A 16,873-nucleotide genomic window follows, 5' to 3' on the forward strand; every position below is an offset into this window, starting at 1 on the left:
TCACATAAATCTATGTTGGTGTGCAAGATATCTGGTAATCTGATAGGTTTAAGCTAGTTATTTTATTTTATGCTGTAAAACTAGGTACCGGTACCACTTTTAATAATTTTTTTCATAAAACAACTTAAGGTAAACCTGCATTACTGAGGGTCTGACTTAGGGGAGGTACGATTGAGGCATTAGTTCAAAATTCCTCCATGAACAGCGCTGTAGTAGAGAGCACTTTGGCAATGAAGCACTAATCGCTGAATAGTTCTGTTCATAAAATAAAATTATAAATGCCTCAAATTCAATTTTATTATTTTTTAATTATAAAATTAAACTATCATAACCTAACCGAACTAACCAAACTTGCTGATAATAAAATACTATAACAAAAGTTTAGTAATAGAAAAAATAATTATGTTTAAAAAAAAACTAGAAATTGCTCAATTAAATTTTTATAATGACTTAATAATAAAATTAAACTGTCATAACCGAACTAAACCAACCAAACTTGCTGATAATTAAAAAATCTTGGACAAAAAGTTAATACTACCGACGGGATTCGAACCCGGGACCTTCAGCATATCAGTCCGGCACGCTAGCCTCTAGACCACCGAGGCCGATGGCTTCAGGTCGTATTGTTACGCTAATGGCGTTCCCTCAGCTAATAAGAAGCCCACAGCTGTCATCGTAGCCTCTTCTATACCTCCCCTGAGTAAATACCCATTACTGAGTAAGGAAAGTGGTTTGGGTTAGTATAGAATAAAATGTAGAACACTCGTTTATGCCATGAAACTACCAGATGTTTAGTATCAAAGCAAATTACATTATATAACTCAACATTAAGTAAGAGAGTTTTTCGATCTGTTAGATTTGATACAATTAAACATAACAATTTATTGAGATCAAGGTGCAACTGCCACTTTAAATAACATTTTAAATAGTTTTTTGTTTTTTTTACACTTCTTAGAGACATTTTGAATGACATCAGTACTAACACTTTTCTAAGGATAAGACATCCAAACCCTCAAATAAAAAAAAAATGTACAAAGTAAAGTTAGCCTTTGTAAATCTGAACTAATTAAGGCCAAGCGTCTGTATTAATGAATGTTCAGATGAATAAATTATCTTAGTACAAAGAAAGGTGGTATTATTGTGTGACTTCTGGGTTTTGGACTCTGGGACTCTTGGAATTCTGGGCATGGGTATAATTGTTACATATTACAAATAGAAAAGCTTGACTAGTGTATTTATAATTTTAAAATACCAACAGCTGATAGATGCTAGAAAATGTATTTCAGCCATTTTTGGTTGACAGTAACAATGGCAACAGCAAATAGAATCATAGCCCAATCCCCTCAGGTCTTTCCACACACTTGAAAGTTTTGATTCATTGTACTCAAAAGCCAAACAACCATGAGTTTGTTTACAATGAAGCATTCTTATCTGATCTGCACATAATTTTTGTAATCAACCCTCAAATTTGTATCCATACCAATAAATTTCACACCAATGAGGTCCGGATTAATTAAGGATTATTGTAGTCAGACAATAAAACAGCTGTGAACATTAAACATGACGTATTGATCATTTAACCAATTACCCTCCCTACCCAGGGGTCATGGAAACTTTTAAAGAGCAACGCCAAAAAACCGGGGGGGAACGAGCTGGCGTAGTGGTTAGAGCGTCCCTGAGGTCCGGGGTTCGATCCCCGCCAAGTCACCAATGGATTTTATAAGTGATAATGCCGCAACCCCTAGGTCTAGCCTGAAGTAATGTGAAAAACAATCCCAGGCTCGTGCCTAGCGTCCTAGGACAAAAAAAAACGCCAAAACCCAACCTGTATATCAAATGCCTCGGTGCCAGGGCTGACAATCTTCACCGTGAAGCCCATGTCTTGGATGAACACAACTTCAGCCTCGTCTTTCTTGTCTCCTCCCTTTTCATTGGCTTCCGTTTCGCCCTTCTCCACCTCCTCAGTTCCATTGCAGTTGCCGTTCACTTCTGTCACCCCGTTGGTTATTGGTGTTCCCCCACCTTCTTTCGTACTTTCTTTTTCTTTTTCTGGAACAAAAACGTAAAGGTTTATTTATTTATACACCTTGTAGCTTCCTTGTAAAATCTTACTCTGTATGACGCATCAGTCTTAAAGAAATGAATGGGCCAATCAATCTTTTTGGACAAATTCTTAGAAGTAAAAAACGGATAGTTGTGAAAATGATGGAAATTAAGTAAATTTATGATCTAAATTATTTTACTGATGTAAAAACATATCTTTTTGCTACACTACTGTGGAATGACCTATTTTTGTTATACATGTTTATCATTTGCAAAAATTCATCATTACATTGTTTACTACGGAAAAATAACGTTTACTATCTTTTTTTGGATTTTGCCGACGTAATTAAACAAAGATTTGTTATTGTTTTGTCAACTGTACAATTTCCATCAACCAAAACTGTACAACCAAGGTATAACTTTAAATTGAAGGCATAACCTAAAAAATGTTATGAGTTTTGTAATGTTCCTAACTGTAATAAAGAAATATCTAAGGTCTGTTTTATAAGAAAATAATTAGTCTTTGTAGTGTAGCAAAATTAACGTTTAAAGCACAAGTGAAAGTGGGTCTATACATATTCTCGACCATTTAAAGGGCTTGATAAATCTCACACTTCAAACATAGTCTCAAATATGTAATGACTCACTTCCTACTCTTGTTATGAAATATACTATTACATTATAATAATGCAAAATTAAGTTGAGTAACTGGATAAAAAATATAACTAACTGGTAAAATGTTACTGTTGAATTTGATAAAAATGTTATAGATATATTTGGATCTTAATGTTAATTGGACTGTATAGCTAATAATTTACATTTGTATCGTATGACCATAGAATGCACATTAAGAAAAAAGGGGGATAACAGGAAAAACCTTAAATTCTTTAGAAGCTTAGGTGGAAATGACCATCGTTCACTATTTTTATTCGAAGACAAAATTTACGGCGGTGGATGCCGGGACTTGTACAAATTTACAAAATATAGCATGAATATATTTAAGTTAATATTAAAAATTTAGTGGTTCACGTCAAAGTATGTTGACTCAATTGACTTTATGTGTATGGTATATTTTTTTATTAAATATCTTAGAGATAGGGAATTGTAAAAAAATGTTGTCTATTTGAAATGGACAGGGTTTGTAGCAGATATTGGATCCATTATGCTTTCACTTAGGTTTGCTTAACAAATGTCATTTAAACCTTAACAAGAAATATGAATAACTATTGTAAATATCTCATCATAAAAAATTGTATTTCATAAAATAACTCAATACTCAAAGTTGCAAATTAAAATCTTTAAATTAGAGGCTAAGTAGCAAAAAATTGATAGTAAATCAATATACCTAATAACATCAGAAACAATATTAATGGTTTTATAAGCTGTTAGTTTTCCGCTGTGTTGGTCAAAGTTCAGCCTCTTTTCCGATATCTCATTGCTACACTAAAACAAGATAAACTCATCTATATCAGAGAGGGTCAACTATTTGTTTCCTTAGTCTACTTCCACAAAAAACTAGACAACTCAGATCTCTGGCGTTTGAATTATCAACCTACACTACTGCCTACTTATCTTCTTTTCGTATTGTAGTTTGAGTAGGATATTCTTTTAAGTTTTAATAAACTAGCTAAGTAGCTGAGTTTAGTGCTCCTGTATGGAATCAAAAGTTGTAATGGTTTTCGAAATTGGAGCTATCACAGAGAAGTACGTAAGAAGTAAGTAAGATACAGAGGATAAATTCAATTGTATACTTTAGTGGTGTCTAGATCAAATTCTATTCGTTGTCCCAATCTGCTCTCCTTTTCCCCCTCGCCATCACGTACTACAGAGTTCACGCTGTGTGAAGGCCCTGTGCGCAACAACTTCTGTACAAAAAAGCTAAGTGTGGCCATTGCCGTTTGGGCTCTTCCTTGCTCGGGAACATATCAGAGCTAAAAGTGCTCGGTTGTCCCATAAGCTTGTTACCTCTATATCTTACTTCTCTGCGGGGCTATAATTTATAAGGTTAGGCGAGTAGTTATTATGTCTTCAAATCCGAAGATTGCTGGCAAAATTCAAAATGGGATCAGTTCTGGACCTAGATGCAATTTGTCTTTGGGCTGATAATAATGCTATCCAATAAATGTCAAGGATTATAATGGGTAAGCGGTGGGAGTAACTGTGAGTTTTTATGGCAAAAATCACAAAAATTGCAATAATTTGTTAAACGTAACTTTTACAGCATTGTAGGTTATGTCATTTTGTCCATTTGGGGTTGCTGTCTACTTTGTTGACAAAATAGGAATAAAAAATCAATCAATAAAAAATTCTTAGGGGTTCAAAGAGTTAAGGTTGTTATATTTCATTATCCTTACACTGGATAAACTAACAATAATGTTTAGGCCTAACCTCAATCTTAGTTCTTCACTCTATTAATTACTTCACTACTCTAGTACATTCTTTGGACTATTTACTCTTTTAATCTTGATTCTTAGGCCTACCAATAACCAACACTCAAGTCACAAATGTTCTTATAATAATGACCGGCTTATTCAATAATTTACTTGAGATTTACATAACCTAACCTAGTTTATAATCTGTTGTTACTTTCACTGTGTCATAAATGTAAACAGGTTGTTTGTGTTTAAGACCGATTGCTGTTTGTAACTACTCTGATTGGAAGGATTATGACTGTCAAACTGTTAATATAGTATCTGTCCTGTACTATATTCATCTATCAGCACTATTTAAAAATTAAATTTCCGTTTGTCTTTCTATCAGGCAAAAACCAATTGATCAAACTGGCTGGAATGTTGTACAAAAGCTACTGCTAATAACCTACTATAAATCTATCTACATGATTATCAAAATGCAGTACAGTACTATCTAGGCCTATTCACATTTTGATATCAACCAAGAACTCTGATCCTGAGCTTTTAGTGTTCTAAAATGGGGCTTTTGAAGGTAGAATTGATTGGTTTTCAGAGCAACAAAATTAAAAACCCACAACGTTTGCATTTGCTTTTATTTACAGAGTTCAATTAGACATGCTTTAATGTGTCATCTTCTTGAAAATAAATATGGTGACATCACAAGTTACCATAGGAAGTTGAGTACAGTTTCCGCACAAAAGAGTTGTGTCGCTTGTAGTTGTATTGTTCACAAATAAACTTGCAGGTGTGGAGGGGATTAACCAATCTTATTTTGAGTCGGCTCAGTAGGCCTATAAATTCTTTGCAATTTCTGGCAATTCCTTGCACTCTAAAGCACTAGCATACAACAATTTAAAAAATTTGCCTTATATATTTTTTTATGGTTCTGATAAGAATTTTGTATAAATAAGTTCTGACTTAAGTCAATCTGTAAAACAGCTGTAACTTAATATTGTTTGTGAATGAAACGCTTATTTTGACGGAACTTAGATCAATTATTTATTTAGGCGAATTGATGTTTTTAGAACTGAACACTACTGGTAAACAGAACGGAAAAATAGCTTGCCACTATTCTTTTCCTACACTTTTCCACATATCCACTCCCCTTTAAGTTTCAACTTCTTCTGCATACCATTCGTTATAGCCACAACCAAATGTTCCTCAATTGCCTTGAAGTTTGTCCACATCTTAATGTCTTGCTGAGGACGCCCAAACATTACCTTCATATCCGTAACCACTGCAAAGCACTCAACAATACTTCCAAGTGAAAACACAGTCAAAACTACTTGAGAACTTCCATAGAAACCCAGATTGCCTTCCTCGTTTGTGTCTAGACCCAATTGATTATTGAATTCTCTATACAAAACATTGGCTGACATTTTCAGGTCATATACCATTATATTCTGCTGCACTGAAAGTCCTTTTCTTTTTAAGAAATCTGGAATTTCGTCTCCTTTTAGGTGTTTGCTTTTTGTTGCTATATGCGTTAGTTGGATGTAGTCCAATGTAGAAATGATTATTTTCCTTACACCTCCATAGGTGTAGTCTGTTTGAAAAACAGATTTTTCTGGTGTGATTTTCAGAGCAATTTCTTCCTTCAAAGTTTCAATTTTCTTTGATGAAGTGTAAGAGTCTGCCAAATGACTGCTCAAGCCGTAGTAGTCACATGCTATGAAAGGTGGCAGAGCTGTTAAGTACAAGAGGTAAAGAAACATCATGTTTTAGTTTAGTCTCTGGTAGTCATAGTTAACTGACTGCAGCTGAATAGGCCTGCGTCACCTTTGGGTAGATAATTATTCTAATTGTGATCATTATTGTTCAGTAGCATTTAGTAACTACCGGTATTCACTATTCAAGCTTTTGGGTGAACAGTATTAAACAAATATTTTAAAAATTGAATAAAATAAGAAAAAAATGACACTACATTCATAATGTATGAAAGGGTTTGATTGCTGTAATCAAATAGATGTATAAATATTTTTTGCTGAGATGAAAACCGAATCAACCATCAAAAACTGTCTTTTAATGGATATACGTTTTCTTTGAAAAATACTGTAACACCCCACTATTATTGAACTGTTCAGTTCCAATGCATTGGAACAAAACAAAATTACTGCTGTTTTGCTTGAGTTTTGTACCCTAAATGGCAAACGTTCTGTAGTTTTTTCCTAGTTGTTGATCTGACTAGAAAACGTTTATTTCTTCCAAATTTTGAACAAAATAAATTTTAGTAGTAACTGTAGTTTAAATTTTAAAACCAGTTTAGGTAGTCAAATAGGTACCGTACCTACTTCAAATTGTTTAAACTGATTTTGATTTCTTTAATTTCCTTATCATATTTTTTACCAAGTAAAATTGATAATTAGAGCTAGATAGTATACTTCATCACTAGGGCAAAAAATTACTCTATTTGACCCGAGCTTAGGTTTTACTATCGAGGCAAAGCCGGGGTCGAAAATGAGGGAGGGTTAAAACGACACTTTTTGCCTGTGTGATGAACTATATTTTTCGTCATATGTGCACCATTATTTGAACAAACTATGTTCCAAAACTAAAAGAGTTTTAATTTAAAGATATCCTCTCAAAACTATTTCTAACTTGTTTTCAATTTCATTTGCTAATGGAAACAAGCAGCTGTTTAGAAAATGATTCAATCGTTTCGTCTATTATGATTAAGTTAGTGTACTGTACATTAAGTTATACTATCGATATGTCCAACTATTTACAATAAGGCAACAATTAACTAGGTACAATAGATTAAACAATCGATGCATGCAATTGTTTACAATCGAAATTTACAACTGAGTTGACAACGGCTGAGTTTTACTCCCTAACAATGCTATTTTAGACTTGCAATGCATGTATTAAAAACAGCTGGTTTTGCTGCAGTATGACAAAAAAGATTTCACAGGGTTTACTTACTCTTGGAAAAACTATTTTTGTTGCCCATTCTTATCTATTTTTTTTTTTTTTTTCAATTAAAGTTTAGAAGTAAATTTGCAATACGTTAACAACAACAAAATGCTCAGCTATCATGCTTACTATATTCAAAAACATTAAAACATATACCTTTTAAGTCTTTGTTTTCAGTATTTTCTCAAACAAAGAGTGAAAGTTTTCCCGTTTGCTAATGTTTAAGTATGGCATGTAATAGGGTTGTTTTTATCAAATTTTTTAGACATATTAATGTTCTTTGGTTAGGTTATCTGCTATTGGGTGTTTATTGTTTCTTTTTTTTTTTGTGACATTTGATGTGGTTAATTAATCACTTCTAAACACATAACAAACATCATCAGTGAAAATTAAAAATTATATGTTTTATGTTAAAAATAAAAACGGAATATGTGACATACAAATAGAAATACTCAACCCGGTAATTGATCAAAATTCATTTTTCATTTACTAAAAAATTCTCAGATAACTTAAAACTGAAAAAAAGATAACTCTCCTAGCAAACAACTGCAAAGCATAAACATAAAATGTTAACAAAACAATTCCAAACCATTACTCATGAAACAATTGAGAACCAATTAACACAATCTGTAAATAAGATGTCGGTAGTCAAAAGACAAAAGACAAATTTCTGTCATTAATCACGAGTGTGAGGTGTACTCATTGATGTTTTGAATGGAGTATAAAGGCCTTGGTGGGCCAGAAATAACAGAGCAGAGAAGTTTAAATTTGGCCGTCCACAGCACATCACCGAGTACAATGTCTCTTCTCGCCTGGGATTGATAGGCTCAGCCTACTGTATCGCGCCTGCCTACTGATGGGAAAAACCCAACAACCATTGTCGGGGCAAGAAAAACATTTAAAGACATTTAATTTATAGTTGTACGAATTATAACTATAAGTAATAAAATAGAATTGGTTTTATTTTTCTTAGGCACTAAAACGGAAACAAACTTATAAAATAGGTTCAATTTATAGTTTATATATGGAGTGGGTTTCATTTTTCTTGCTCTTGTTTAATTTACTGTTGATTCAATAAATTCTGGATTGCATGGATATTGGTCTATTTTAGAAATGGGTACGAAACTTTTTATTTTAATTTTGTATGACTGAGTGAGAGAGAGATTAATTTGGTCATGAAATATTCTAAGCAAGATGGGAATCATTAACTCAAACTTTAGGTAACATTTTTCTGTACCGGTATGAAAAATTATTAGTTTGGAAATATATAATGTAGGCCTATAGATGTATAAAAATAGGACTCAGTTAATTAAATTACAATAGACGGTACGTATTGTTTAAAGACTGAATAAATGACTATGAATATTAAAATATATTTTTATTTTTATTCTGCATTCCTAAATTTAATAGGACACAATGTTCTAATACACCTATAAAGTTTAATAAATCTACGTATGCATAGCTGAGTCAGAGAACATTACTAAATCTTTCTAATCATGTCTTATTTTGGTCAAGCATTCTTATCATTCTCATCTTCTATCTGATTACAGCCACTGGCTTTCCAACTGCTTGTAATAATAGGGTTCGAATACATTGACTTATATTAAAGACTGTAATATGTCTGTACCTAATAATACCCTTTTGGAGAATGCATTGAACTAAACACATCAAAAGTGTTGAACAGTAGTAAATGGTTAAAAATGTAATTTATCATCCTTTGCTACAGCAGGCTAATTCCTAATAATACTCCATTTACAATAAACCTTCAAGACTAATCAAAACGTCCAACAGCTTTGTATTTTTTTCATTCCAACAGCTTCAGAATAAGAAACCATAAACTGAAAGCCACACCCTGTAAGAATAACATTGGCTTAGTGAGTAGTGTACAAAGATTTACTGCTATGAACATCAGAGGGTTGCATCTTGATCTTAAAATATGATCCTGGATTCAAGAACGCCAATAAATTTATGTTTAAAAATAATATTGCCTAGCAGGCAACGTATGGCGTTGAACACTAGAACATTATGTAAAAAAATAGGTGTAAGTTACAATAAAATGTAGTATGAAAAATGGTTTGTCTTTATAAAAAAAATCACTTTTTGGTTTGTAAAATCATTTAAATATGTCTTGTGTTTTACTTATGTATTATTTATTAACCGTTGACGCAATGAAAATGAAGAAACTTTGTGTAAAATGTAGAAATACAATCATTTAGTTTACAACCACTACGCACGGGACGATGGAGTAATCTCCGAAGCGGCCTTAGTGCAATAACATACCTGTCTGGATTAGAAAGACAGTAAGCTAAACTAATATTTTATCTACTTTATTATTTTGATAAATTTTGGTTAATATCCTTGCTTCAAATAAAAAATTCTCGTTTGTAAAAGGGGAACTTAAACAGAAATATTATGTCTGTCTAGAACATATGGTTTATTTAAAGCTTATCTGTAGCCTATTTGGTTGAATAAAATTTGAATAGTGTTTTTGGCTTAACCGAGAATAACTTATTAGAACCAATAAGAGTAGAGTGGTATCCGAATAGTACTAGATTTTAGCCTACTATTTTTTTTTTTTTTTTTTTGTATCTATTAACACTGAGGTAATGACTAAGCCATTTAGGGAAACATTCTAAAATTCATTTTATCAAGAGAGATGAATATAAGCCTATACCAAAGCAAATCAAAAAATTATATTGAGCGTTTAACAACAATAAATAAAATATGTATATTTTACTTATAAGTGTTACAAAAGGTTATCATAGTTAGATAAACAGGTTTGCTATCTAAAAATTAAAACACTTCTTGCATAATCATTGACCACTATTCTAGCGTCAGGCCCAAAGTGCACCGGAACACTCACTATTTATTTGTGAGATCCAGTTTTTTGGGAATATAAAGTTATTTAGTACACAATTTAAGTCTCTAAACATAAGAGCCAGAATTTTTCAATAAACTACTTAGAAAACCCTTTACCTTTAACTGGGAATGCAGTTTGATCTATATCAGCAGGCAATTAGGCCTTATTGAGAAAATTGAGCTACCCAGAATCCTTGGAGTTAGCTAAAATTTGAAAAAAACTTAACCTCTAAGATTTCAAGGATTGGGGTTAATCTGAGAGGATTTTTTCCCAAGGGAGATTTAAGTAACTTATTGTTTTCTCACATAATCTATTCAAAATCTATTCTTTTTCACCAAAAAATTTTCGTACCCTACAGCTTCTTGTAGAGTGAAAATTAGTAAAGAGATAGATCTTTCTTCTACATATAGCCTAAACCTATCTTTTTCATTTTGGCTCAATAACTTAAGATTGGTTCACAGCATTACTACATCACAAATTGCTAAAGTACCGGTACTGGAATTTATACCTAGGTGGAGTGCAGAAGACCTGAGCCACTTTTTTTCTCCTCACTGTTACGCTAATGCTATTTGAAATATCTGCAGCTTATGGAAGCGGGGGCATGGTACTATCCTCTACGTAGCTTACGTATAGAGAGCTTTTGCCTGAGGTGGTTGTGGTTTTCGTTTAAACACAAGGTTAGTATAATACAGGGTAGTTTAATAGATTAATGTATTCAATTTTTGTTGTTTATATCGAAGCTATAAAACAGAAAAACAAACTACAACCATAGAAGGATTTATTATTAGGTAGTTAATACTACGCGAAATGTGTTCAAATTGACCACCATTAACCTGTATAGTGATATAGCAAACTTGCAGACTGAACTACAACTGTCATTGTTTTATCAGTAGGCCTAATAGCAGCAAGCTGTGATGTTGTCTTGTACAGTAATTCGTTGATTGTAGCTGGTTTCTGTGAGCGCGTTCTGGGAACACTGACCGGTACACCGGTGCGTAAAATGCGTCGTTCTGGGAGACCGGTGAGTTAACCCAGCAGACAGCTATTTCCTCTTTTTCCTCCACCGATGCAAGATTTATGCACCGGAGAAATTGTACGGTGCATAATACACTGGCGGCCTCTGATTGGTCAGTTTATTGGACAATAGTATGCAGCAACGGCAAGATAGCGGGTCCATCGAATAATGTTCTTCAGTTTTATAGGTTACTAGCTGTAACCCGCGGGCTTTGCCCCGTTTAACTTCTTAATTTTCAAGATTATCTCGTTCGCATGGCTCAATCACGTCCTGGTTGAAGTTTGTTCGCTACGCTCACTCACCTTTAGGTTGGAGCTCGTTCGCTACGCTCACTCACCTTTAGGTTGGAGCTCGTTCGCTACGCTCACTCACCTTTAGGTTGGAGCTCGTTCGCTGCGCTCACTTGCCTTCAGGTTAGCTCGTTCGCTACGCTAACTCGCCTCCAGGTTGAAGTTCGTTCGCTACGCTCACTCACCTTTTGGTTGCAAATTAGCTGTTGTCATAAATGTAAAAGAAATAATAGTGCTGCACCCTGTTGGTAATCCTTGTAACTTTAATGCTATTGAACATCATAGAACAGAACCAACTTGTTTAGTTGAAACAGCTGTTAAGATTCAATAATTCCATTTCTCATAAGTTTAACATGGGAAACTCCAGAGCCACTGGGGCGGAGCCCGAAAGGATTTTTGAAATAAGAATATGCCTATATGTTAATCGGGAATGTGAGCTATCATCATGCCAAATTTCAGCCCAATCCGACCAGTATTTTTCGAGTTTACTTTTCCCATACACACATACAGCAACCACCTCTTTTTTATAATAGTATAGATAGATATTACGTAATGAGTGAATAATTTATTCTATGAGGGGTTATAACGTAATAAGTGAATAATTTTCAAATAATTTATTCTGTGAGGTTAAGTTTGTTTGTTTGAAATATTATAAAGTAAATAGTAGGCGGATGTCTAAATTATAATCCAATGTGTACCTTAAACCGGTGACAGTTCTGGGAAACCAAGACTCTTGCCCCAGGGCGGAACTAGTGAGTAAGTCACCGGTTAATCTGCACTAGTGCACCAGTACATGTTCCCAGAACGCGCTCTGTATGTACACTTCATTCTTGATAGTCCCCCATAAGTTGAAATCTAGCGGTGTTAAATTTGGTGACCAGGGAGGACAATTAACAGCAGAGCCTCTGCGACCTCCACCAGAGTCAGGACTCTATCTTTTTTAAAGTAAAACATTTAATTGCTAAATAGGAAAATCCTTGTTCCGAGCATATCAAGGTATACCTGACCAGTGATGGTATCATCAAAGAAGAAAGGGCCAATCAAACCATGTGATGAGACGCTGCAGCAAACATTAACCCAGGGTAGATTTACAGCTTTTTCTACACGAACATGAGGATTGTCAGGGGCCCAGTAGACAAAATTGAGACCGTTAACAGTCCCGTTAAGCGTAAACTGTGCCTCATACGACCACACAAATTTATCATCAAACGCACTGTATCAGCAAGTGTACAGACAGAAACCAGCTAGCCTACAATCAATGAGTTACGTGACAACATCCAGCGTCCTGTACTGTTATTATTGATGAACCAATGATAGTTGTATTTCAGTCTGCAGTTCCGAGACATCACCTATACAGGTTGATGGTGGCCACTAACTCATTTCAAGAATATTAACTAATAATAATTGTACTATGGTTGTAGTTTGTGTTTCTGATTTAGGGCCTATAGCTTCAAATATAGGTATAGCCTACAAAAATTATTATTAGGCTATACAAGTTATTGTTGAAAAACCCTTTTATATTAAATTAAGATCAGCTAATATAATCTAACCTAACCCAACCTAGATGTTAATTTTTAAAATCACATTTTATGACAGAAAGGAAGATAGGTTAAGTACTTTATACAGATTTGTGATTGTTGCATTTTTGATATTGTTATTTTGTTGTTTTTCACCCACTATATTTCAATTAAGTGCAAAAACAGTCTGGTGGTAGCATAAATTAATGAGTCCGTTCATTATAACCTAAACTTTACCTTCCTATTCTAACCTCACTTCGAAACACTTAATATAATCTTGAATCCGCATAAAACCCGACCTACCTTCCCACATGCCTCAATAAGAGCTGATTATTTGGTTTCAAAACGAATTGATTTCATTACGAATTAAGTTGAGTAGAAACAGCTGGTTTTCTCTCTTCACTACTCAGTCCTCAGTCTAAATAGGTACCTACCATTTAGACCACACCATATTAAGTTACCATCATTACCGCTCAATGAACCTTAGATTTGTAATCTTAACCTTCGATTTACGGCCACTTATGTAGGAATCTCTCCGACACAAACTGATTGCATTTTTGGATTCAGCGTGAAAAAAACTGTAGGCCTAAGTAAACATTTAAAAATTACATCATATCCCAGTGTAGCCTATATATAGTAAATAATTGCCAATGTTTAATTTAGCTTAGTATACGGTACGGTAAACAATAAGTAAATTAAATAAAGTAACATAACTCGTGTTCTAAAAATAAACGGACTAAGTTATGCTCTTGATAGGCCGCACATAGTGGTGAAATGTGCTGAAAACTCACAAACTTCAAGAACCTGGAAACCACAAGGTAAACTTACAAAACATCACCTTTCAACTTGTACAGCCTGTCAAACTAACACTTTATCAAGAATTTGTAAAAATCAACACCTTTTTAACTGATTTATTGGTTTTTGTTCTTCCCCTCATCATCATCTAGACTCTCTTTATATGCATTTAGCCTACTCACTATTTTTTACGATAGCCCATTGGACAGTTTCCCTTATAACTTAATTTTATTTCAGGCAATGGTAAATTAAATTCCACCGAAAAAAGTGTGTTGAGAATTCATTAGTACTTTAGAGGCAGCAGAATAACTTATAAGTTAGGCTACACACACACACAGTTAGCCTAGGCTAAATAGAAATATTTAAATTGATTTTGTATACCAAACATATATTTTTGAACATGCTATTTCATGAATGCAAGGATTATTTTTAGGGTGCATTTATAAGACTTGGTAGAAATTGACTTTTGTGAGCCACTTTAACAAAGAGGACATTTGTGAGTCTGTTGCTACTTTCTGCCCGGCATAGAATAGGTGCAAGTGTTTCGTTTAAACAGTAAGCTTAAATAAAGAGTATAAACTACGACTTAGTAAGATATTTCAAACACCCTATTCATGATGAAAATCATAATCATACCGGTTACATCATCAAGGTTACAAGAGAATTTAAATTAAATGTAGCTTTGTAATGGTTCGTATTATTAACTGTACTTACTTATATTTGCCTTAGTTAATCCAATATCTATCCCACTATCGGACCCGCCATCGGAAACACCATTTTCAACAGAAGATTCTAAAGCCATAATAGTCAAATTTTCACGCACAAACGATTAGAACTACAACCCCACGGACAAATCTTTGCAGACTACGCTGCACACATGTGCTTTTTTTTGTAATCGGGGAAACAGTTCTGCCACTAGACGTTGCATCCTGGGATATCGGCAGGTACAGTAGTTTATTCCATTAACTAACAAAACAATAATAGAAACAGCCAAATCCATAAATATAACTTTAAAAACTGTCTATATATCGGTAACAGATCAAATTCTGTCCTTGAGTTAAATTTAAAATGAAAAACCTGTAAACTACATTGTTCCACTGATCCCAGGATTGCATAAACAGTGCTGCCATGTGTTGTTGGTTCAATAATATCCCAACCTCAATGAAAAGTTTGTCATACTTTTCTTATTTATTAAATATAGCTATTAAAAATAAATAATTATTAGTTTTAAAATGTCCCATAAGCTTTAGTTCAAGCTAATGAGTTTTGATCATTGTCAAAATCAGAGGCATTTCATAAAGTCTGATAGCGGATATCACATGTTTGTTATCAAATCAGCTGATTCCATTCCGCGGGAGATTCAAAAGGTGTGACACCCCGTTTGCCTTTGTAAAGTTTTGTTTTTGTATAATGCTGAGAGCGATAAATTATTAGTCTATTTTCTTCTATATATATAAAATCCAATTTATGTTTATTTGTCGTTTATGGACTCCGAATCCGCTCGACAGATTGTAATGAAACTTTCAGGCAGTATTAAGCTTTATTTAAGGATGGTTTGTGTGAAGTTTTGGTGCAGATCCGTCAAAAGGGATCTGCCCCAGTGGCTCTGGAGTTGCCCATGTTAACCTTATGAGTACTCATATTTAAATGGAATTAAAGAATCTTAACAGCTGATTCAACTAAACAATTTGATTCAGTGATGTTCAATAGCATTAAAAAGTTTTAGGTTTACCAACAGGGTGCAGCACTATTATTTTTCTTAATTTATGACAACCGCTAATTTGCAACCAAAAGGTGAGTGAGCGTAGCGAATGGACTTCAACCTGGAGGTGAGTTAGCGTAGCAAACGAGCTAACCTGAAGGCAAGTGAATGCAGTGAATGAGCTCCAACCTAAAGGTGAGTAAAGAGTAAGTGTAGCAAACAAACTTCAACCAGAACGTGATTGAGCCATGCGAACGAGCTCATCTTGAAAATGAACGAGCATTTGACATAAAACCACATTAGGACAGGAGACAGGACAACGTTTGTCGGGCCAGCTAGTTACTAGTTATAATCATTTGCATCGCAAAAGTGATGCACACAAGCAGGATTCATTACTTTAGGCCGAGTGCTATACCCATACCTCTTTTCTAGAATTGGAGCATCTCAGGTCTCATAGGTGCTCTACAACCTGATTGTAGTACTCTACAATCAGGCTACAGTTATTTATGTTCAGTAAACGTAAAGCCGGGTTTTCCTAGGCGCGTAGTAGGCGAGCGGAGAGAGGAACGCGGAGAGCAGACTCCACTTGTCTTAGGCAATTTAATGTTACTGTTTTCCTAGAAGCGGAGCGGAATGCCATGTTAATTTCAATTCCGCTCTCCACGTTCCTCTCTCCGCTCGCCGACTCCGCGCCTAGGAAAACCCAGCTTAACACTGTAAATTTTGCCTAAACGTACCATTTTGAAGAGAATAAATCTAGTAAAATTTTGATGTTTTAGTGAAGTAGTGAAGGCTTGGTAAGCTACATACAGGCAATATTTACGAGTCCGTTTTTTTAAGTAAGGGCCGGTTTAGCGTATATCCGTATTACGCCACAACAAGGCTCATCACCAGTTACTGGCATCATTTGTTAACAGAATGACACAAATTTCAGCTCTTTAGCTAGCATGGACGCTTCGCTGTGTTTTTAAAATTTGATAAACAATCAAATTTCCTGCCGCGTGCAAGGTAAGGTCAGTGACACGTTTTTTATAACAAGAAACATACCTGATGCTGACATTCATCGCCAGAGCTAGCTGAATGTTTAAGTGCTTGCCCATTCAAAAGCTTGCTGGTATGATCCTGAGAAAAGTTAGTTAGTTAGCTTTTTGATTGTTTGAAACTGGGCCCAGCTGTTCCTGATCATTGGGCTTTTAATATAATGATCCTGAATTATGAAACAGCTGATATTAGTCAGTAACAAACAAAGCTACAAAGATCATCTCACACCATTCTACATTCATATTTGGGTTAAATGATATCCCATCTCAATTGATAATGATAATGA

General features: G+C 34.4%; 1 protein-coding gene across 2 annotated transcripts in view; it reads right to left on the minus strand.

Annotated features, from left to right (window-relative positions):
* The window catches only part of LOC128990246 (clustered mitochondria protein homolog), a 49,591-nt gene extending 34,882 nt beyond the window's left edge, over positions 1 to 14,709 (minus strand). For both annotated transcript variants that reach the window (XM_054412567.1, XM_054412557.1), the window contains exons 1-2: positions 14,559 to 14,709; positions 1,826 to 2,049 (exon numbers count right to left, since the gene is read on the minus strand). In XM_054412567.1, coding sequence (XP_054268542.1) covers positions 1,826 to 2,049; positions 14,559 to 14,646 — 312 coding nt within the window. In that variant the 5' untranslated portion in view covers positions 14,647 to 14,709. The remainder of the gene's footprint in view (positions 1 to 1,825; positions 2,050 to 14,558) is intronic.
* Positions 14,710 to 16,873: the final 2,164 nt, after the last annotated feature.

Source organism: Macrosteles quadrilineatus, unplaced genomic scaffold, assembly GCF_028750875.1.
Source record: "Macrosteles quadrilineatus isolate MER2022 unplaced genomic scaffold, UCM_ALF_1.0 Scaffold_1__1_contigs__length_201487025, whole genome shotgun sequence".
Taxonomy (NCBI): Eukaryota; Metazoa; Arthropoda; class Insecta; order Hemiptera; family Cicadellidae; genus Macrosteles; species Macrosteles quadrilineatus.